This window comes from Ictidomys tridecemlineatus, chromosome 10, assembly GCF_052094955.1.
Source record: "Ictidomys tridecemlineatus isolate mIctTri1 chromosome 10, mIctTri1.hap1, whole genome shotgun sequence".
Classification (NCBI taxonomy): domain Eukaryota; kingdom Metazoa; phylum Chordata; class Mammalia; order Rodentia; family Sciuridae; genus Ictidomys; species Ictidomys tridecemlineatus.
In genome coordinates this window covers 5,685,834-5,709,930 of record NC_135486.1, presented here as the reverse complement: position 1 = coordinate 5,709,930, position 24,097 = coordinate 5,685,834, and the positions used below count along the sequence as shown (strand labels likewise).

General features: G+C 44.8%; 1 protein-coding gene across 1 annotated transcript; it reads right to left on the bottom strand.

Moving 5' to 3' along the window:
• Positions 1-4,302: 4,302 nt before the first annotated feature.
• Positions 4,303-22,746, bottom strand: LOC101969438 (putative dimethylaniline monooxygenase [N-oxide-forming] 6). The gene is made up of 9 exons (XM_078022293.1): positions 22,590-22,746; positions 21,389-21,614; positions 16,807-16,995; positions 15,710-15,872; positions 14,485-14,627; positions 12,510-12,709; positions 9,576-9,931; positions 6,343-6,415; positions 4,303-4,794 (listed from the first exon to the last, which is right to left on the bottom strand). Exons 2-9 carry the CDS (start codon positions 21,518-21,520, stop codon positions 4,449-4,451), a joined length of 1,602 nt encoding a protein of 533 aa, XP_077878419.1. The 5' UTR covers positions 21,521-21,614; positions 22,590-22,746; the 3' UTR covers positions 4,303-4,448.
• Between the last annotated feature and the right edge of the window lie 1,351 nt (positions 22,747-24,097).

The following is a 24,097-nucleotide window of genomic DNA, read 5'->3' as shown; positions in this document are numbered from 1 at the left end:
TCAGTGCTCATAGTTTACACACACAGCCCATGGCTGGCTTGCCACAGCTCCACACTCCCATCACTCAAGGTTAAACGGCGCTCGGTTCCGGTGTGGAGGCTCCCGACACTTTGTAATATTGATCAAATTTTTTACTGCGTATTATATATACTATGTTTATGCATTATATGTACATGTACACATGCATACACATACACATGTAGTATTCTTCATATATGAAGTAGGTAGTACTCCCCATGGATATGATTAAATACATAGTGTCCATTTTCTGTAAATATGTGCATATATACGATAATGTACCCATACACACAAACATACATTGTGTGCAACATATATATGTGTGTGTATGTGTATGTGTGTATATATGTATATGTGTGTGTGTATATGTATGTGTATATTTATGTGTGTATGTATATATGCACCACACATATAGAAATAAAATGGGCACAATGCATTTATGCATATCTATTAAGAGCAGTCCTCTCTCTGCATTCGAGAATGTTGCATGGGTGGTGACATGCCCGTGTCCCTTTGGCTCTTAGTACCTTCATGTGCTGTTTAGAGGAAGTTACTGACAGCCAATTAGCTTCTGGAAAGAACATGGGATTAGGGTGCAAGAGGCTTGGCTTTGCCGTTAATCCCCACGCTACCTCAAAGCTTTTATTTCCTCATTATAAAGCAGGGCAGGGTGATGTAAATACAGGAAATGCCATAAAGACTAATGAAGAGATGTTTGTAGAAGATTCAGGCCTGACACAGGATATATAACAGAGAGTCGAGAGTCAATGTTAAAGAGCCTCTGCGACTAAGGGCCATATCAGTTATTTCCTTCTTCTGTGTTAATTGATGTTAGCATTTCAAAAGCAAAACATAGTATTAAGAGTGCAGTTTCCTTTGTGTCAACATACAAAGCAGAGCAGTCTCTTGCCTGTCAGGCTTGCTACCAGCCTACAAGGAAATCAGTGATCATTATGGATAATGAACAGGTATGAAGAGATTTACTGTAGATGATCTTGTTTGGTACAGTCCTTCCACTAGATTCAATCATAGGTACACCCCGATCCACACCCAGACAGTTCACAGTCCATCAGCTGAGTCCCAGCTGAAGAGTGGCGTGTCCTTGGGTTTGGAATGCTTCTTGACTCCTTGTTCCTCCTCAGTGACCCCTTGTTTTCTTCTTTTGCATGGGTGGTAAAGGGAAGGGCTGCACTGATGTCCACTAGCACACAGCACCAAGCGCATGGAGCTTTCTGTCCAATTTAGTGGAATGAAAATGTGATCCATTTGCTTGTAGAAGACACTGAGCCTCATTTCCCAAGGAAGTCTCCAGTTGGCCCAAAGACACTTAAGTCTGAAGGATCCAATAGCACACTTCCACTGACCTGCACTTCCACCAGATGTGGGAGTAACGCCCACCTGGGACCAGGTCTGAGCAGGGAAGGGAGCTCTCACACCCTGCCCTCTACTCAGAGCGGGTTTTCTTCCCAGGACGCTGTACATTTCAGATCATCCTTCATTTGTGGTCCCAGGTGAAATGGAGTAGTAACAGAGGTGTGTGCAGAGGACCCTTGGAATCACTCTTCAGATCTTAAGGGCTCCTTTCAGTTATGTAACCTAGTATAGAAAACACATGCCATGAACACACACACACACACACACACACACACACACACACACACACAGAACACTTTGGAGCTGCATCTGGTTTGATTACTAGAATAAAATTTGTGAATCCTAAAAATAAACTGACCTAACTTGTTATGAATTTTTCTTCTCAAATCAGAACTTTCCCCACTATATTCTATTTCTCCAGTTTGACAGGTTCATCTTGCTTTTATTAAATACTAACTTAATATAGATGTTGTAAATATCAATATAATCACTATTTTCTTTCCTAAGAAAAACTATTCTTAATTTTGATAAAGTACAATTTATATTTTTTTAAATGAACTGTGCATTTGGTATTGTATTTTAAATGTCTTTGCCTTACCCAAAGATTTTATCTTATGCTTTCTTCCTCAAGTTGTGTTGTTTTAAGTCTGCTTTTAGTTCTTTGATATGTTTCAAGTTAGTTTTTGTAAGTTACTACAAGATACTGTCAAAGCTCTTCTTTCCTGTGTCCATGAACTTCCAGTGTTTCCGGTATCACTGATTGAAGACCATCCTGTCTCCCCTCATGCTTCAGTCCATGTCTGTGTGGTTCTCTTTCTGGATAGTCTTTTCTTTTCTAAGGCCTAATGGTTTATCTTTATCCCAATAACATACTGCCTTGATTACTGTAGCTTCACAGAATAGTAAGTTTTGAAATAAGGGAAGGTCAGAATTCCAAATTAGTTCTTTTTTTTTCCCCTTCGGAATTGTTTTGGCAACTGAGGTCTGCTGCATTCCTGGACTTTAGAATCCACTTGTAGTTTCTTAGAAAGACTGTGGGGGAATTTGGTTAGTATCGCACTGAGGACTGACATTATGGCGATGCCGAGTCTCAGCCCAGGTCTGGAACAGCTTGATTTTGCTCTTTAACTTCTATGCTTTGTGGTTCTTAGTGTATAGATCTTACCTAGCTTATGCCAGATGTATTTGGAGTATTCATAATTTTGGATGTTTTCATAAAATGACAGTTTAAAAAATTTCAGTTTCTTATTGTTTATTGTTAGTATATGTAAATGCAATCAAGTATCCTATGTTCATATATGAATATACTGCAGTGAAACTCCATATGATGTACAACCACAAGAATGGGATTCTAGATAAAATAAATTATACTCCATACGTGTAATATGGCAAAATATGTCACATATATCTAAAAAGAATAAGTAAAATAATAATAATCAAGAAATGCAATCATTTGTGCTGAGAGCCATAGCCGAGTCTGAATGATGCATGGCATTTTTGCCAGTACGGAGTGGTTGAGAGGTGAAGCCAGCAGGCCGTTGGGATGATGATGGTTATGTTGAGCTGTGTATGTTAGACCCCTGCTGTCCGCCTAGGCCTGCTGCTTTGGAGTTCTCACTACTTTGGAGTTCTCTCAGGGATTCCTGGAGAGTTCCTATTGGTTGGGGAAGTGCCTGAGGAGGGATATTTCCGGTTGCTGGTTCCAGGAGGAGCCACATGGCATTCGGGATAGTTCCTGGGGAGCGTGTGTGGAGTGTGCTGGTGGAGTTCAGAAATAAAGTTTGTTCCTGCTTCAGTGGCTTGTGATTTGTGCCCAGCCAGACTGCGGCACATTTGTTTTTGTATTTTTAAGTAGATTTCACAATGATTTCTATATAGACAATCATGCTAAGTGTCAGGAGTTTCACTTCTCCCATCCAGTCTGAATGTCCTTTATTTCCTCTTCTTGCCTGTGTCTGGCTAGAAGCTCCAGTATATTACTGAACGGGAGTAGGGAGGGCAGTCTGTCCCTCTTTCCGGATCTTAGGAACACAGCATTCTGTCCTTCACTGTTTGGTAAGATACTAGCTGTAGGTTCTTTAATGACACACTTTATCAAGTTAGGATATTTCTTCTTATTGCTAAGAGTTTTTTCATCAGGAGTGGATGTTAGCTTTTGTCAGATGTTTTTCTGCATCGATCAAGATGATCATACATGGTTTTTCACTCTTGGTTCATTAATATGGTGAATTGCATTGAATGTTAAACCAACATTGTATTCCTGAAATAAATGCAACATGTCATGATATATTACCCATTCTGTGTACTGGATTATATGTTGTATCTATTAAGAATTTGTGTGTATATATTTAAGAGAAATATTGATCTGCATTTTAGATTTTTGGAATGTCTGTGTTGCTTTGGTATCAGGGGATGATGCTCTCTTCAATGAGCAGGAGAGGGATGTGTTTTTTAATTCTTTGGTAGAGTTTGCATATGATTGGCAGTGATGCTTCTTACACATTCAGTGGGTTTTCCTAGTGGAACTCCCAGTGGGTTTTCTTTTTGCTTTGCAGCACTGGGGATGGAACCCAGGGCCTTGCACATGTGAGGCAAGAGCTCTGCCACTGGGTCACACTGCCAGTCCTCTTTCAAGCAATTTCTTATTCATTTTGTCTAAGTTGTTATATTGTTATAAACCTTTATCTTGATTTATTGTAAAACACTAATTATTGTGGAAAAGGCACTGGTTGATATGCTATATGACAGGATAAAATACTTTTACAAAGCTTACTACACTTCCTCCAGTGGGAAAATCTGTTTATATCAATCAACTTCCCCTCCTTCTCCTCCTCTCAAACATTCCCATACTTCAGTTCAGCATGTGACAAGCCTTTTAAAAGAATAGATTCTCCTCAGAAACAGAGCAGCTGGGTGTTTCCTGTTTTATTTCCACTTTGTTCAAATGCCCATCTGTAGGAAGGGAAGGAGGGGCTACCTGGTGATTGATTGTGTGTCTCAGTGTCTTATTTGGGGATTAAAGTCCTGAGCAGAACTCTGAGACCCAGAGGACCTTATCATGAATAAAATGTGAGCCACACAGCCAGAAGGAGCAGCGGGAATGAAAGCATTTTAAGCAAATTGTAGAAGTGATGGGGCTGCTGAGCTTCGCTGACGGCTCTTGTCCTGGTTGGCCTCAGTGTCCGGTTCCACTGGGTCAGGATGGCATTTCTGGCCCCCTCCCACTTCCCTGGTCCCATCAGCCGAAACTGGTAGGGACTGCAGGGGCCAAAGAAGACCTCCAGGGCCAGCCGGGGATCGGTCAGGAAGAGCCACGCTATGTCAGGCTTGGCCCCTATGAAGGAGGCCAGCTCATCCATGTAAGTGATGTAATCTGTCTGCAAAGTGCAGCTCTGGCCAAACCTGAGGAGAGAAAAGAACATGCCTGAGTAGGAGTCACAGCTGCCAACAGAGCATGAATCTTTATTTTTTTTCTCAGAATAATAACGTTTTGGCCAACACCTCTAGTTATGCCCCTCAGCCCAATCTTTTCCTACAAATTTGAAGTTATTTTTTATTTTTGGATAAGTGATTTTTTTCTTTCATTTTTCTCCCTAATCTCTATCTGAGTTTGATATAGTTTTCTTTTATCTCTGACCACATGGCCTGGAACAAACTGACGCTCTGGTTCAAGGTGGATGATTAACTTAATTCACTGTGGTTTGCAGTATTGGAGATTGAATATACGTACCAGGCCAGCGTTCTACCACGGAGCTATGTCCCCAGCCCAACTGAGGTTACTCTTTAACACAATTATTCTTTATACAATTTTGCATAGAATCCGCCCCAATGTTTGATTTTTATATTGGCCTGTGAACAGTTTAATATTGCTGTCATTTATTAATGTACATTGTTTCATACTTTTAGTTGGAGTGTGGCCTCATCCTTAAGGAAACTGGAAGAGTAGTTGGTCATTTAAGTAATAAGATTGACATTTAGGCCTCTTTTCCTTCCTCTTTTTTTGTGTTGGCCTCTAAAGGAAAGGATATCAAGCTGCAGGAATCGTAGCACACTGGATCGCCTGCCTCCGTGACTCCTAGAAGAATCTCATGAGGTCACGTGGGAGGTTGTGTTCACTCTGAGGATTCCATTTCTTCTCTAGGCCCTGAGCAGGCACCCACTTTGGGGCATTAGAGGAGTAATGTGTCAGAGGCTTGAAAGAGGAAGAAACTTCCCACACAGGTGTCTATGTGCCCCTTACCTAATTATCCTTTCAACAGATTTTTGATACATCATTTGAAAAATGTCTTCTGTTATGGAAGTAATGAACATGAAAAGTCCACTTAAGTATCTGACGCCTAGACATTTACAGGACTTTCTACAATTCTCATTGATGTTATGCTTGAAAACACATTTGGATGAATCTGAAGCCAAACTCTGTTGGATGAAAACACTAGGGCAGGGAAGTTCAACCCAAGATTTTACTTGGCTTTCTTATTCCAGCAAACTAGAAGCCACTGCACAATTTCCAACTAGCTAACTTGCTGACAGACGGGGCTGATGGAGTAGGAGCGTTTGGGGAACGCTGGGGAGTCATTTCTCAGCAGCAGCAGCAGCAGCACTATTCTGATTTGAGCTGGATACTCCTTTGGTTGGTGGATTGTGCCCGACATTATAGGATGGTCAGCAGCATCTCAGACTCTAACTGTAAAGGCCAGTAGTAAGCCCTCCCTGCTTGCAATGACCAGATTTTACCAAATGTTCCCTGGAGAGCAAAATTGTTCTTATCAGAGAATCTTTGTTCCAGAGTTAAATAGAGGTTTCGTGACTGATTACCCATCTGATACAGTTGATTGTTGAAGGTATTCAAAAAACATGAACTCTGACGGGTGACCAATTACAGACCGATGGTGCTTTGCTATGTGCAGAGGCAACTTTGGGACTCTGTCATTAGCAAGGGCTAGCACTCACCACTTTAGTTTCTTCCCCATTTTCTCATCGATGTCATCCATCATTTCATTTGTGGTTGGTAGGGTACATGAGTCTGAAAAAGAAATGAAGAGAAAAATATTGAAAAGACAAAGAAATCAGAAGTGTGCAATGACACATGAGGGAATTCATCCAGTACTTATGAAATGTTTGTGTTAAGAAGAGCTGTTTTGGTGCCTTTAGCAGACTAAGGATTCACAAAGACCCGAGAAGTTATGAACTTTCTCAGGGAACGGCAAAGCAGCCGTGGCGGGAGACAGTGATGGCAGAGATGTTGGAGCTTCAAATCATCCAGTCTCCCATTCCCACAAGGTCATGGAGGGCCTGGTCCTCAACATACCTCAGGGGCACCTCATGCATGTAATAGCGTTGGGTTTCTTCAGATTTCCTGTTTGTATCCTCTTATTAAAAGTTTTCCCAAGGAACAATCTGCTAAACTGCATTCAGAAGCACATCAAGAAAATGATACACCATGATCAAGTGGGTTTCAGCATAAGCAAATCAATCAATGTAATTCACCGTTTATATGGAATTAAGGACAAGAATCATGTGATCATCTCCTTAGATAGAGAAAAGACCTGTGGTTAAATCCAGCACCCATTCATGTTAAAAATGCCGGAGAAGCTAGGGATAGAAGGAACCTCAGCATATAAAGGCCATTTGTGATGAACTCAAAGCCAATGTCATACTGAATACAGAACAACTGATAACAATTCCTCTAAAATCTGGAATAAGACAAGGCTATCAACTCTCACCACTTCCATTCAATAGCCAGAGAAATCAGGCAAAAGAAGAAAATTAACGGGATACAAAAAGGAAAAAAAGAAGTTAAACTATTTTTGTTTGCTGATTAACTGAACTTATTTGTGGAAGACCCCAAAAACTACATCAGAAGACTTCAAGAGCTGATAAATGAATTCAGCAAAATAATCAGATAAAAGCTCAACACCCATAAATCAAAGGGTTTTCTATACTCCAACAGTGATTCTGCTGAAGAAGAGATCAGAAAAACCCATCCCATTCACAATAACCTAAAACAGTACTTGAGAATTAATATCTAACCAAGGAGGTGAAAGATCTCTGTGATGAAACTTATAGAACACAGAAACAAGAAATTGAAGAAGACCTTCGAAGATGGAAAGACCTCCCAAGTTCTTGGATGGACACAATTAATATTGTCAAAATGGCCATACTACCAAAAGCAATATAGAGATTCAGTGCAATCCTCATCAAAATACTAATGATATTCTTCACACAACTAGAAAAAGTAGGTCCTTAAATTCCCTTGGAAAAATCAGAGACCCAGAATAGCCAAAGCTGGCAAGAAGAATGATCACAAGTCATCATAACACCTGATCTCAAATTATACTACAGAGGTGTAGTGCAAAACCAGCATGGTATTGGCATCAAAATGGCATGAAGACCAAATGGAACAGAATCGAAAGCAGAGACAAACCGCATACTTACAGCCATCTGACAAAGGTGCCCAAAATATTTGTTGGAGAACCTTTTTAACAAATGGTGCTGGGAAAACTGATCAGCCCTATGTGAAGAGTGAAATGAGATAGCTCTCTCTCACCCTGCACAGAAGTCAAACCCACGTGGGTCAAAGACTTAGGACTTGGGCCAGAAACCTCGCAACTGCTGTGAGAAAACACAGGGCGCCCATCATATTGGGGTTGACACCAACTTCCTAAAAAAGACCCCTGGAGCTCAGGGAATAAAACCAAGAAAAGAAACAAAGTGCTAAAGCCATTCATTCTAAGGCTCATGGTAGCTAAACAAGACAGTGGGAGGAAGTGTGGGCTTCAACGTAAGCCCGCAGCCACGGAGGATGTTTTAAGGGAAAGCAGGTGAATTTTAGGTTTTTGCAAATCTTACTGCCTCTATGGAGCCTTCTTCTGACTGATGACTGTAGCTCATTTGTAACACCAGAGGAAAGTCAGTACGACATTTGCAGACAGGAGCACGCCCTGGGCATTGTGAGCACCTTACCTCTGCCTAGTGGCACCCTATAGCCATCATTTACTGTATGCTCCACTAGAAAGTAAAGGGGTCAGAATCTGGGTCTTCTCTCTCTGATGTTGTATCCTAAGTACAAGATAGAGCCAGACACACAGTAGGTTTTCAATAAGTATTTGCTAAATGAATAAAATGACACCTTTTGTTTTGTGCAGGTTTCCTAGATTTATACCTATATCCTGTCTTCCCATGACCCCCAGGCTCTGGGCACTGCTGTGCCTTTCCAGAGACAGGGACAATAGAAGGATTTTACAGAGGAGGACCTATAGAAGAGATTTCACGGCAGCATTCATTTAAATAATCACCCCTCATGGTGCATTTGAGATAGGAATGTATGTATCCACAATATTTATAGAAAGCATAAATGTACAAACAATCTGTAATTGCAATAGTTTCTTCATTCCTTATAAGTTTTTATGAACGTTGTTAGGCAGGTTGTATTTACATTGACCAAGATTCTTGAATCCTTGAATAAAAGGACATGTTCAATATTAGTGTTAATCCAGTCACTGGAGTAATTAAATCCATATATTGGAGACTTTCTCCATGTAATTCTCATATTCTTGATCTCCTCACACAAGAATTCTTGCAGCCCCTGGAGATCCTGGGGTCTAGAACCAAGGAAGGGGCGGGGGAGAAGACTGTCACAGAGTCAGAGTGATACTGTGACAGTGACACCAGCTGATGTTCACCAGCTCTCCAGCGGGCCCCAGTGCCCACCAGGCCCTCCTCGCCTTTGGCATGCACCTGTCACTGCACTGACCCCGTGCTGTCCTCTCTTACGTGAACCCTTGCAAAGGCTGCTCAGTTCCCTGTGAGAAGGTCAGGCTGCTTTTCATAGCCTTTCTTGCCCCTGGTGATGGAGCACCTCCCTTCATCCCTTGCTACTCCCCTCCTCTGCGTTATATTCCCTTCCACCAAACGCTTCTGCTCCCTCACACATGCAATGTCATTCTTCGCCTTGGTGTCTTTCCTCATGCTGTTCCATGGAGTCACTGGCCAGCTTCCCTCCCCAGAAGACCCCACAGCTTCCCCTGTTGTGGCGTCACCCCACGTCCCATATGAACTTCTGTGACGTCAAGGAGCACCTGCTTCTCTTACCCCGTTGGATTTCCAGCACAGTACTTGGCATACAGGAGGTGCTCCATAAATGCTCATTGACTAAAAGAATGAAATGCAGGTGGCCCACCTACTTGCCAACACTTTCGCAGCCCAGCGGGCCTGCAGGTCCGCTGTGGGGATGGCAGCCCCCAGGGACTGGACGAGGCCAATCACAGCCAAGGTGGACTTCTCGAGCTGAGGGGGGAAGATGCCTTTGTACAAGGTGACCTCGTTGTTCCTGCTTTTGATGATGGAGTCGTCAAGGAAGGGGTAGGCATAACCGTAGCCTGTGGCGAAGATGACGCAGTCGATGGCCTCAAACACCGTCCCGTCCTCAAACACGGCGGAGGTCTCTGTGAACTTCTTCACCCCGGGCTTTATGGACACGGTGCCACACAGGATGCGGGACGGGAGCTCATCATTGAACACGGGCTCTTTCCTCAGGGGACTGCAGAAACGAGAGGCAAACAGCCTTGCTGTGAAACACCTCCTTTCCAAGCAACGGCTGACGTCATGTTCAAAGCACGTTTGTCTGCACTAAGGAAAGGAAACATAAAGGAAGTGTGTGATGGTCCAGTCACTAGCTTTATGATTAGTGGTTGATTAGTGATTTTGTGAATAGTTACCTGTTACTATTTAATAAAGCCACTGTGACATTTTTAAATGAATAAATTCATGTTTACAAGGCATGAAAAATTCCTTATAACCACTAGAAAAGAGATCTGATATGCATTCATTTGACACATTTTTATTACAAATTTAATGTGTATTAGATATGCTCAATACCTTCAAGACCATTGTCTATGAGAGCTATGATTCTCAGCTCAAGCTAGCCACCTAGAGAACTATTTTTAAATGTTGGAGAGTGATATTGGCCAAATTCTAGTGTTATATTGTGTGCATGTATGAATGTGTCACAATTAATCCCATCAATACGTACAACTATAATGCACCAATAAAAAATGTGGAAAAAATGTTAAAAAATACTTCATTTCCAAGAAATTCTGCAGCTGCTTACAGCACTGTTACCAAATTCCATCCGCTAACCATTAGCATGAAGGTCACAGAAGTCTCTTGGGAAGTTCCTTTCTTACATCTGTTACAATTCTTAAGATGTTGTTGGAGCTTCCTTTTTTGACCCTTGAAACTTCAGCCTTCCCTTATGGGTGCTTTTACAACTTGGCCATTCACTGGATAGAATAAAACCACTTCTAGACACAATAAAGTGCTTAAGAGTGTAGACACCGAAGCCACGTGGCCCAAGGGCGTGACAGCTCCAACACTTTCTGGCTGTTGCTTCTATTTGTTTTCTTATGTGTACAAAGGGGAGAATCCTAGTATCTTCTTCATAGGGTTCTTGTGAGAACTAAATGAACAATTATCTAGAGAGCACTTTGAACTGCACCCAGCACATGCCTGCACAATTACTGTAAGTGGATCATTATTACAATTTTAAGGTCTTGTGTAGGGAAGATTTTAAAGATGTGTGGTAAGTGTTTTATTGCCATGTTTGGTTTTCTTCCATCAGCTCTGGTCACAAAACAAAAAATAACAACTTAGATACTGTGCTTTGGTTGCCAAAATTCTAGGAATGATATTTTTTATGACAACATATTTCATGTTGACTTAAGTTTCCTTCAGGGATTCTGGAATTTCCTCTAAGTACATCATATACCAAGAAACTGTTTAAATGTTAAAATTTATCTCTATGTATTTCCACAGTTTTCCACCTCTGTAACTCTGTAACCTCTTTTTGCCTTACACACACAAAAAAAGAAAAAAGAAAGAAAGAAAGAAGAAAAAAGAAAAAAAGAAAGGAGGTCACAGCAAAGCCTGTTTTGGGTTCTGTTCTCCTTCACCTCCAGCCAAGGCGGAGTGATAAGGGTACCCCGAACCTTTTCTGGGAGGGAGCTTTGTTCTCAGAATGAATGGATTTCCAAAACTGAGTATTAACTGTCTAAATGGAGAAGCCAAAATATAGTTTGCAGTTACTTTTATAGGACAAAATATATTAACCAGCTCAAGCTTTGGAATGCCTTTTGTGTTAAAGGTATCTATTTTAAAGGTGTAAAGTCAACATTAATTTTTCACGAGGGATATAGCAGTCAGTGAGACGGGGTAGGATAAATGCTTTGGATCAGGGTTTCATTCCTAAACCTGTTGCTTTATTTACAGTTCCTCTTCATTTTTCCTTAACTGGTGTCTCTACACGCAGTGGAACTTTTTGGCCCACATGGCCAGCAGGTGAAATTTCTTAGTGAAACCTTTCTTTTCTTACCCTCTTAAAAGTCCCCCCTCCATACTGATCTTCCTAACCAGAACGCCTTCCTCATTAGTGAGTATCGGGCTTTTTCTCCAGAAGAAGTAAATAAATGAACCTTAGTAATTTTACAGGTCACGTCGGCACTATGGACCTTCATTGCTTTACAGGTGCCCTGTCTCCTGACTGCCTCGCAAAACTGTGCAGTTGCCAGGGGTGGAGGAAGCGTCCACCTTTGCTCTGAGATTTCCTACTGGTAGAGACATGTTGATTGACACTATTCTGTTAAATGTGCCTTAGAAGCGCATCAGAATCCCTGAGGCTAAGAGCCAATATTTGTAATGCTCTATGGCTTACAAAATCATTTTTATCTTTCTTATCCTATGGAACATGTCAAGAGTCTTGGGAAGCAGATGTTATTGATAACCTCATTCACCTATGAGCATGGACAAGATAGTCTTAAAAAGAAGTTTGCTCTGCCCTCCACGCCCTATGCTATGGCTTGTAGCTACTCTGAATCCTGCTCTTCAGGACCACTTAGCTGCCTGGTCCATGCCCATTCGGATTCATCTGCATACATTTCTCCCAACTGGTCTCAACAAGGTTTCCAACCCATACATGATCATCCAGTCTTTTGTGTCATCTGTCAGTTTTTAATTTAATCCCACCGACTCAATGAGACAATGACAGTGGGGTCGAGAGAGAAAGAATTTGGTTAACTAGTGCCCTGCTTTTTGAAAGATGAAATATATACTATTTGTAGTACCGATTTAAAGGCACCAGGCCATAGTTCTCATGCTTAAACCACGTGTTCATCTTCTTGACGTATAACCAGTCAGAGACAAATGATGGAAGGATATTCCGGAGAAAGGAGGCAAAGCGGGTAACATACACCATGTCCCAAGGGTAGCCGTCATCCCAAACCCGGCTCATGACCCAGGAACCACTTCTGGTGCTGATAATGACCTGGAAGGGAAAGGCAACACAGATTTCAGTACCACTTTGTAAGAAATAAGCAAATATGACTCAGTTTCTCTGGATACTCCTACATATGTCCCTCAATGTTTAGATAGGAACACCTTCTGTTATGGTTTAGAAATTAGGTCTCTCCCCAAAGCTCATGTGGGAGACAATGCAAGAAATTTCAGAGGTGAAATGTTCAGGTTATGAGAGCCTTAACCTAATCAGTGCATGAATCCACGGGTAGGGTTTAACTGGATGGTAACTCAGCAGGTAGGATGTGGCTGGTGGAGGGGGGTCATGGGGGCGTGCCCTTGGGGTTGATATTTTGCTTGTGGTGAGGGGAGCTCTCTCTGCTTCCTGGTTGTCATATCCTGAGCTGCTCTCCTCCGCCACACCGTCCACCATGGTGTTGTACCTCACCTCAGGCCAAGAGCGCCAGAATTGGCTCCTTATGGACTGAGACCTCTGAAACCATGAGCACCAAATAAACTTGTCCTCCTCCAAAACTGTTCTGCTCAGGTCGTCTGGTCACAGAAGAAAACCACAAACAAACAAAAATATCCAAACCAAACCAAACCAAAATAAAACCGACTAAAACCTTTCAAAGGCGAGGGTCTGGATGAAAAAGTCCATAATTGAAAGTAGGTGGAGGCAGGATCCCTTCTCCCTACCCAGAGGGCTGGGGACAGTGTTGACAGGAGGAGAACCTGCCTCTTGGAACAGGAAGGATTCAGCTGTGGCAAGTCTACTCCTGCCTACTCATAGACCAAGACGGGGGTCTGGGACCCCAGGAGGGTGGGTGGTAGAAGGAGGCGGGCTGAAGGGAAAGGTGCAGCTGAATCTCTACATGAAACGAGGCCACGGAGACACCACGGAGTAATTCTGTTCTCTGTGCCCAGTGTCCTTCCCTTGTGTCCTTCCCCAGTCCTCCCCGTGCACCTCCCCCAGGAGTCCTGGGATTTCTAACAAAGGCGAGTCTGGCCTCTGGTCTGTTCTACCCTCCTTGTGACAACTTGAGGGGATTTTTAGCTTTAAAACACTTTAGATTTTATTTACATCCATTTAAGAGTTTATTTATTGAGTACTTGTCTCCTTAAAAATACACTGGGTTTCCTCAGGGCCAGTCAAGCGTGGGTCAGCTGGTCCCGTGCAGCTCAGCCTGGGGGTAGGTGCCTTTCATGGTGCGGCTGTGGCCATACTCGTCCCACTGGGAGACTAACCCTGCCTTTCATGATGGTCCACGCATGTCTCATGCCCTGTCCACCCCTCTCCTGGCCTTGAAGTCAGGAAATGCTCTAACTACGCCTGTCTTTTTAGCATAACAGAGTTCGGACCCATAATAAGGACCCAATATTTACTGAACACTGGCTGTCGCGAAGGAATAAGCGGCCGCCAAAACCAAACCGTGTGCCTGTTCCAGAACTTCAGAACAGAGGCAGTGCCTTTCTTGTGGTAGGTGCTGGGAAATAGTGTGACAAATACAGATAGGGCCTGATTAGGAACCGATTGACGGGGAGGCTATCAGAACATAAAATTAACACAAAAACCTACATAGACACACTTACTCATGTAATTATGCCTGGACACTCACCTCAGGTCTCAACAGAAGGAACTTTCTTCCCGGCCTGGGCCACATTACCTTTGCACGTGCAGATGTGTCAGGGCCTCCTTGACTTCAAGGGCACATCAGCAGGTGGTATGACATGGCGGACACCATCGCCAGGGCCCAGGCTGTTGATTTAGTGTGTGTTCTTCCCCAAAGCCATTAGGTCACGTACCTGTGCAGCCAGACGACTGAGCTCAACAGCAATGTCGGATCCCGAGTTCCCCAGGCCGATCACAAGGACCCTCTTCCCCTTGAAGGCTTCTGGGCCCTTGTAATCACGGCTGTGGAGGTAGTTGCCTTGTAACTGCTCCAGGCCTAGGTGCAACGGGGAGGGGTCTGAGTGATTTTGGGAAATTGTGAAGACTCCGTTTTTTACGATTTTTTAAAAAGCCTATTATCAGCCTTAGTTTTAAAAATTCCCTAACTGACGTGCCTTCCCCATTTAGTTCTTGACACTAAGCCCACAAATAATTACCTCTGGTGTCTTAACATCTCAAGGTGTTAGAATTTCTGTTTTGGACAATCGTATAATAGTAGTTAATGCGTATGCAGTGCTTACTGTGGGCTGGATCCTCTGCTAAGTGCTTGCCATGTTTTTAACAATCGACTCTGGATAACAGCCCTGAATGGCCAGCATTGATATCTCTATTTTAAAAGGTGACGAAACTGGGGACAAAGAGCTTCAGTGGTCAGGCGCTGGAGGAATAGGGAGTGAAGCCCAGGAGTTCTGACCTCACACAACTATCTGCTGCATCTACTGCCCACTAACATCCGCAGTTGGGACTTCCATTTTTCATGAACTTTCACACTTTTTTGTCCTGTGGACCTCATGCCTGGAAATGGGACTCTATCTTTGAGGGCACTGTGTTCCTTTTGCAGAGAAGGAAAGAAAGTAGTAGAGGGGGCAGAGAGGCTGTGACATTTGCCACTTTGGGACGGCCCAGGAGTGTGCCTCCATACACCCCCCACAAGCACTCACACACACTCCCAAACCACTGGGATTACAAAAATCAATCTGCAGATTATGGAGGAAGATGAATTTAGAGTCTTAGGTTTTTCCTATAAATAAGAAAATGTGCCTTTCTTTAAATTATTTGCTAGCTGGACTCTACTTTTTTGAATGCGCTCCACTCCGAGACCCCCTGTGTCATCAGAACTTCTATTGAGTGGTCACCGTCTGTGAAATAAGAGCTCATGTCTGTCCGACCTCTGACTTGAACATCTTTGACTCTCCTAACCCAGGAGTTTATGTTTAGCCTATCATCAGACTGAAATGGTTTTCCTTCTGAAATCTTTGGTAACTTAAGAACAATTAGGTCCCATCTATTGAAAGATCTGTTGTCAACCCTGATGTTTGCATATGAGCCCCAGATTATTATATATTTTTTCATACTTACCAGGAAAAGAATCCGTTGGCAGATTGGGGTACACGTGATGTCCTGAGCAAATCATCACAGCGTCAAAAACAGTAGATTCCTGCTTCCCGTCCTTCTCAGTAACCACCGTCCATTGGCCAGTGACTAGGAAGCCAGGACATTTCTTGACACTGGTAACTAGAGTCTTAAAGAAAACCAGAAACGTTCCTTTTATTTATAATTTTCATGTTTTTTTTTCTTTCTTTCTTGCAGTATTTTCTGTGGAAGAAATCATTATTGTGAGCTTTCCTGGCCATTGGGAAATGTATGGAAAGATTAAAATAGGAGTCAAGGCAAATCTTCAGTGAATCTCTGGCTGTTCTTTTGGACACATAACATACAGCACAGAGCAGAGCCCATGTTGGGAACTTCATTAATGTCTAAAGTGAGGCACCTCGTGCACTTGGAATATTATAAATAAGTGAAATGAATGAGTGCAACGAGTAAATGAGTGGAATGAAATGACAACTAGAAAGTTTTATTTTAGCTGTGTGTTTGGAACTACTCCAGGTAAATTCCTATGTAAATAGGACCCCAACCCATAATTTTGCTGATTATTTTGCCCATTCTCTGTGTGTGCACTGAACAGTTGTAACTGAGGCCAAGGGTTTCAAATGAGCATAAAACATCCTCGTCACAGAAACAGCCCTTCGTGCCATAGCCTTTATGACCCTTCAAGGAGAAATGCAGTGAGCCAGGGGGTGAAGGATGGCCCTGACTCTGTCAGACCCTAAGTTGTACCTAGCCCAAGCCACGCTCCCCTGAGGCACAGCTCATTGACATTGAACCCACAGAGTCTGAAATACGGGCTAGAGCAGTTTGGGTTATCTCCCAAACATCAGAGCCTGTGGGTGGGAAGGGCAGGCTTATGGGATCTCAGCCTCCAGCGTTTTCTGGAAGCTCTAGGAGACTAGTGGGGGATGAGCCTGGGAGCAAAAACCCCCAGCGAGTGTTTTATCATCTGAACCAACAGCTGGTTGGAGAGGTGGGAGCACTCAGCTCTGCTTTCCACGGCAGATGCCCCCTTCTGCAGCCTGTCCCCCACGTGAACAGCAGCCGTGCGAGTCCCAAGGACCCACCTCAAACCGGATGTGTCCTAGGAGGCTCTTGGCGTGAGCGAAGGCCCGGAGGTACTCCTGGAGCTTGCTGTGGTGCATGTAGTTGGGGTAGTCGTCGGGGTACGGGAAGTCTGGGAAGCACATCATCTCTTTGGAAGAGTTGGTGAAGACGGACCGGTAAATGCTGGCTCTGCCTTCCTCTGCGTGCTCCTAGGAACAGCAACCAGGCTTTAAGAGGTGGCCAAGGAGGGTGTTCCCCTGAGAATATTCCACTCTTATTTGACTACAGCCTTTTGAATATAAAAAAAAAAAAAAGCAAAAGTTAAAAGTTCTCTGTGAGACGTGGGCTGAAGCCTGCACACAGAGCCTGGCACAGAACCCTGCCATCTTCCCGTTAACCTTCCTATCCCGATTGCCCCAAGGTCAGCCCTGCTCTTGGAGTCCCTTAGTCTCTTCCTCTTCTGATCTTGCACCAGCGTGTTCTGGTCTCAGGCTTATGTTAAGAAACAACATCAAAACCATCCAAAGGAGGCTGTGGCTCTTGGCCTGTTTGCTTGCTGCACGGACATCCAGCGGGCACTTCCCTGGCCCCAGAACCCCATACTGAGGTGGCTCGTCAGCTCTGATGTGATGGTCCCCGGGAGGACTGTCGCCTCAGAACAGGTTCCTGGTCCCGCCACCAGAGTTTCAGATCTCCTGCGCCTGAGGCAGGGCCCGGGGGGAGCGCGTCTAAGATTCCAGGAGCAGCTCCTGTTGCTGGCCCAGGAAGCGCCGTCTGAGAACCCCACAGTCAGTGGACTCTGTCCTGGAAGACGTCTTGAACTCACCAGTTGTTGGTATGCCCTCTTCCCCAAAGGAGCACAGGAAGCCAGAGGCCTTCCAACTCAGGTTGAATCTTGGTACTCCATTTTAAAGCCATTGTGTCATTGAAACGTGGCTTCATGTTGAGAGGCGGTCTAAAGCTCAACTGGAAATAATCATTTCCTCTCTGTGGCAAGGACAGGGTAGAAGTGTACGCGGTGTACTGCCCCGAGAACCCATTAGGAGGCTGGCAGCCTCCAAGGCTGGTGGAACTCTTGTGCAAGGGGGGAGGGGGGACTCCCCCGTGGTCTGTCTTCGCCCACCCCAGCTAACTAACCCCTGGGCGAGGAGACACGCTGCTGGAAAGGGGAGAGGCGGGTGTCTCTGGGGGCCGGGGGCTGCCCTGTCTCTTCTCAAGTTGAAAACACACGCTTCCTCCACTGTGGTTGCTGTGTGCCTCGGACCGTCTACCTCGGGATTTTCACCTTTTTAGTCTCACTTTGGAATTTTGTAGAGTTGGGAAAAAGGCACAAAGGCTCCTGGCCCAGGGCTCGGGTCTGAGTGCATCCTGTTTGCTCTCAGATAGTGTCTTCCGCCCTTGGCTGGGACAAGAGGGGGGACGAGGCTCCTCAGATGCCCCTGGACAGGCGGGAGGGCGGAGCCCCGGCTGGGGCTGGGGACTCCAGGACTCTGCTCTGGGAAACAGAGGTGAAAAGTCTGGGATTATTTTCGTCTTGAGTGACTCTCTGTTCCTATCCCTTGACCCCAGCCAATCTTAACACAGAGGAAAAAAAAAAAAAACATTTGGAATTTACCCTCAAAGACTGTTCTTCAAACAGAGGAAAAGAAAACATGTTATATAACCACAATGCTCCAGGGCCCGCGGCTCGTTATTTCAGCATGTGGAGAGGCCTGAGCCAGTGGGCAGGCACAGGCTGCCTCTGCCTCTTCTCGGACGCCTTGTCCTGGACCAGAGGTCCACGCGGCTGCTGGCACCTTACCACTGCCGGCCTCGGAATCTGTGTTCCTCCCTCCTCGTCCTAGGACAGAAGTACTGACTCTCCAGCACTCTGGCCTGCTTTTCCCCCATACTGCATCTCTGTCCACCTGTCCTGCCTCCTTGCGCTTGCTTCCCTCCCGTCTCACCAGTACTGAGTCTCCTCCACCTCCACCTGCTGCCTTTACGCTGTACCCAAGTCTTCATTCTGCTATTTTAACCCTGGTTTTCTCTCTGCTTTTATGATACAGGCTCCCTGGTGCAGCGATAGTCTGACAACACCCTGCCCGTAGTGTCCTTAGCACACATTGGTTGAGTGGATAAATTAATTAGTGGGAAAAAATGTCCACATAGTCCAGTTCTATTGTTTTTCTTTTTTCGATCAAAATGACACTAACCCATTGCACATTGAACAATGTCTTATTGCAGTACCGATAAAATCTTTTGAGGCCCTGAGGCCCTATATGGGGTGTCTGAAACTTAAAACTTTCTCACATTCAGGTTGTTAGTGTTTAAACCCCACGTGGTTTCCATTTCTCAGAAAAGCACCTAGTGAAAAGTTCTGAGTTATCAGGTTTCTGTCTTTCCTCACACCTTGTGTGAGGTTCGCAGGATAAAAGCTTATATAACACATTAAAAAAAATCCCTGTTGAATCAGATGTTGTGCCAACACAACTTTCCTCAGAAAAGAAAGAAGGGGTGGGGTGCGTTGAGGAGGCTAAAGTTTCAGGTATTTGGATGCGTTCGCATCCCCACTGGGCCTCTGAGTAGGATTTTGCATTTACAGTGGGTCACCCGAGTCTGATTCTGCATCTTACTGCTGTCACTTACTGCTCCCATAAACTTCCTGATCTGGTGGCAGCAGTAACATGTGGGTTCTTCCCTGGGTGCAGGAGTCTACGCCTTCTCTGTGCCTTTCAGGGACTGTTGATGCCCTGGGGTACTGGGGCTGGCTCACCTGGTGACTGTCACCTCTGGAATCCCATCTCACAGTGGTCCTTTACTTCCTGTGCCTGAGGACATCCTTCAAGGCTCAGGAATTGTCTTTGGACCCACTAAGATTTCCCCAGTCCACTTCTAAAACGTCAAGGCCTTTGCCTGTTGACACTCACCCGGGTTATCTTGTTGTTATAAAGTTCAATCATCCTTTATTGGAAATTCTTAGGGCCAAATCTATTTTGAAAGGTGGGGTTTTGCCCCCTAACATTCCTGGTGAGATCCTGGGTTTCAACCTGTAATTTAATGTATTAAAATGTCTGCCATGTCACACAAAGTGAGCCTTAGTCTCATGGCAATTCAACTTGTGTATTTGGACCTAATGACTTTGTATATATATATATATATATATATATATATATATATATTAGTTGTAGTTGGACACATACCTTTATTTTATTTACTTATTTTTATGTGGTGCTGAGGATCGAACCCAGGGCCTGGCACGTGCTAGGTGAGCGCTCTATCCCTGAACCACAACCCCAGCCCTGGACCTAACGACTTTCAGTAAATGTTTTGCCAGTTAAATGAGTTTTGCCCATTGGCTTCCAAAGAACTGTGGCCTTATATTATGGCTTGCTTCCTCCAGTGGTTGGGATATTTTTAGTAGAGGGGTCATGCCACATATTTACATCTCATTCCTGGCGCAAACCCTGCCAGAAGAGAGGCTCCTTCAGCATTTAGACGTTATTGAAGAGATGGTAGAGAGCCACTTCATGATTTAGTTTAAGAAAATTAAGCAAATGCAAATGTGAGAGAATGGGATTTTTGAAAAAAAAAATTAACTCCTGATTATTCTGTAATGGAAAACAAAATTAGGGACCTTGTGTAATACTTTTGATTTAATAGGAGCAAAGATGTAAAGCAACAATAAATAAATAAATGAAGGCAAAAGCCACACACCTTTTGAGATGAATACAGACGTGTTTTGAATTAGCACTGATCAATTCTATCCAAGGAGTCCATTGATGCAGGTTGGACAGTAACTAGCAATGGAAGATGGTTATAGGACAAAGGATGTGGGTTTAATGTCTTCAAGCCAAACACAAACAAACCATTCACATCCAGTCACAGCCACAGTGGGAGAGTCAGGACACAAAGGCTAGAAGCCTCTCCAAACCTTGCTTTTGAAATCCATGTCATTTCTATAAATGATCAAATAGCAAAGACCACCATTTTTCTCTCTGGGTTTGGAATCAATAGATAACCGATAGCCACTTACATAATCAGCATTTATAATCACTTGTATCTCATCTTAGATGTACATTAATCATAGACTCATATTCTGTTAGAAATGGGAAGAAGCTCATTAGAGGGAACCTATCTTCCAACTTCTTTTTTTAACAAATGAGTATTCAAGGTCCAGAAAGGAAAACAACTTGCCTAGGAAAACCTAAGAGCTGCGACTAGAACTCAGGCCTTCTGGTCTTAGTTCAGATTTGTTTATCTTTTTTTTTTTTTCCACCTGATTCTTAACCTTTAAGAGAAGCGATTGACAGAAGCCTTCCAGCGACCTGGGAAGGAGGTGGCGTGTTTTTATCTCATTGCTGACACCAGCACCCTCTGTATCCTGGAGGGCTAGAGCCCACCATGTCGGGTGATGCCTGATGAGCGGAGAAGTCATAAGTCCTGCTGCTTTGAAGTAGTTTTGAGTGGTCAGATGTTAGTGTGACAGGAGAGGTAAGATTTTACTTTCCAGATCGGGCACTTCTGTGGTCTGCTGTCTGGCTCTGAATTAGAACTAATCAGATTTGTTCTGCACTGGGAACCCGTCCCCTTCCCCAGGTGTCCCAGAGATGTGCCACTCACCGAGAACTTCCACAGCCCTCCAATGTCATCGCTCCTCTCAAAGCAGGTGGGCTCCAGCCCCTCCTCCAGACAGCACCGAATGGCGGCCAAGCCACTGACGCCAGCTCCAACGATGGCCACCCTCTTGGCCATGGTCGCCCGTAGCAGAGTCTGGGAAGGACTTCTTCAGAAGAGTGTGGGTTGACAGGGTTTCTCAGTGAAAAGGTTTGCGTGTCGGGATCTGCACCTTAGCACAAGAAGGCAGAGAGGCACGTTTACAGTCGATGCTCGTTATTTGTCCCATTTTACTATAATAAGATACAAAATTTGGCATCTCCTGATTATTCACTATGCCAAAAATATAGCCGTCAGTGAATGTTACGCAGGAAGATCACCAATCCTGTGCTCTCAATTGCAAAGGAAGCTTTGATACTTTAAATTCAAAATTACTTCTTCAAGGTTTAGAGCTAACAAATGAAGGGGTCGGAACTAGGTGTGAACCTGCACAAAATCCTCTATGCCAGATCTCCTCCACGCACGATGAGTGCCTGACTGAAAGAGGCCTCACCTCCTGATCAGCCTCCTTCCCTCCCGGAGGACCAGCGGGTGTCTAGATGTGGAAGGGATGGCTTTCAACAATGTCTTTTGATGGAAAAACTGAGAAAAGGGGGAGGAGTTATTGCTCTTAAAGTAAAAATCCCTCTTTCTTTGTATTCTTCTTGGTGTGGAGTCCTGGTGAAATCTGGTGGAGAAGGACTGAGAATGGCAGGAATGAGAGGAGAACGGGGAGGGGAGGGGAGCAAAGGAAGAAAAGGCTGGGGGAGGGCTGAGCGAGGCTAGTCCTGGTTCCAAAGGGCCAAACAGTGACCAATGCGCTCCCCAGAGCTGTAAGGTAAATACCTAGGAGATTAAGGGAACAATGACGATTATTTATTTTTGCTTTGAAACTACAGTATGTATAAACAAACTCGATGCACCTGGGCTAGTTTTGTTGCACCAACAGGGCTCAGATTTCTGGAAACATAGGAAGGTCTGAATGTGAGGAGCCGAGCTAACTCTTGTAGGTGATGAGTTTGTAAAACTGGAGATGCAAAGGACAGAATTGCAGAGCCACTGAATCTCAGCTCTGGCTGCCACCCCTTTCCATCCCTGCCGTCCCCCCCTCATCTTCCTCCCCACCTGCCTCCCTTCCGCCATTCCTTCTACTTTGGCAAGTGCCTACCACATGTCAATCATTTCAACGGGGTCTTAGGGGCTCAGGGGCCAGCAGACGGAGTTTCCACCTGGAACATTCCAAGAGACAGAGAAGGTTCGTGTGACAGTGAGCTGGGTTCAGTGCAGCCAGGACTCAGGAAGGAGCATCTAAATCCGCCTGGGAGAAGAATAAGAATGAACGACTTTAAGAGAAAGTGAGAAGAGGCTGAGGGTCAAGGGAAGAATAAATCTTTGCCAGCCAGAGAAGGGGCAAGGAGTGTGCAGCAAACAAAGAGAAAAGTGTGCCAACGTACAAATGAGCAAGGGGGGTGTGACCCAGTGAGCTGCAGTTGGCCTGGGATTGCTGGACTTCAGGCGACAGGAATAGCAGAAGATGAGGGGGTCACAGGTTGTGGAGGACACTGCAGTGGTACACTCCAGGGTTTGGACACCATTTTCTAGGTTCTGGGAAATTCTGGATATGGAAGTGATGAGATTTGGAGGCTGGCCAGGACGGGGTTGCAACAACACAGGCCAGAGAGGCGAGGCAATGTCAGAACACTGGGAAGGAGAGGATGCAGGGCACTAGGAGCAGAAACCAGGGGCTGCCACAGGACAGGTGAGGTCACACTGGAATCACATCCAGCAGGCAGGGCACTACTGGGGTCACTGCAGATGCCTCCACCTCAGGAAGTGGGCCGTGAGGCTCGCTGAGTAAACCCGGCAGGTGAACCATGCTTGCCCATGCAGGGGCAAGAAAACTCAGCCTTTGCTTCCCTTTGCTCCAGGCCCAGGTGTCTTCCCAAGTTGCCTGCAAGCTCTACCTGCAAAGCAGTCTTTGAAGAGCAGTTTTTAACTTTCTAAGTCCTTGCAGTGCAGGAAGGAGCCAGAGCAGGGTAATTAATTTTTCCTAATAATTCAGTTTCTACCAGACCCTCCTTCTTCTGACCTCCCAGATTTTCTAATCAGTTTCACAGCATCCTACGCTGTTGTTTAACTCTGCCACAGCTCAACAATGAGGCCCTGAGCTTCTTCAACCCAAAGACAAGCCTTACTCATTTCTCATTCCTCTGCCTGGGACCCAGCTAAGCTCATAGCAGGCATTCAACAAGTGTGCTCTCAGTGAGTGGCTGACCAGCAACTTAGAGAGTGCGGTGTGCTTTGAAATCGTGGAGCTCCATCGGGTCATGGGAAGCGGGACGAGGTTTAAGAAGGCTGCCCCTCCTCTGGTTACTGATGAGGAGTTCAGTATGGGAGATGAGACAAGAGCAGCTGCCTGCTCAGTCTCTGGAGTCCTCTGCAGACCTCAGCTCTTCGGTGGTCTACAGTGTGGCTGTCACCCAGAGCAGGGCGGTTTGAACAGGCTGCCTGGTGCCTGGCTTCCCCGGGCAGCAGACTAGGGATTGGAGAACTAAGGGCTTTCAAGTTGAGGGAAGCCATGGTGCTTGCCAGACAGGCTGATTATTTTAGGATTTGTGAGGGTTTGGGGAGATTTTCCAGATGACTTTACGTTTTGTAATTCCCATTTTTGTATTT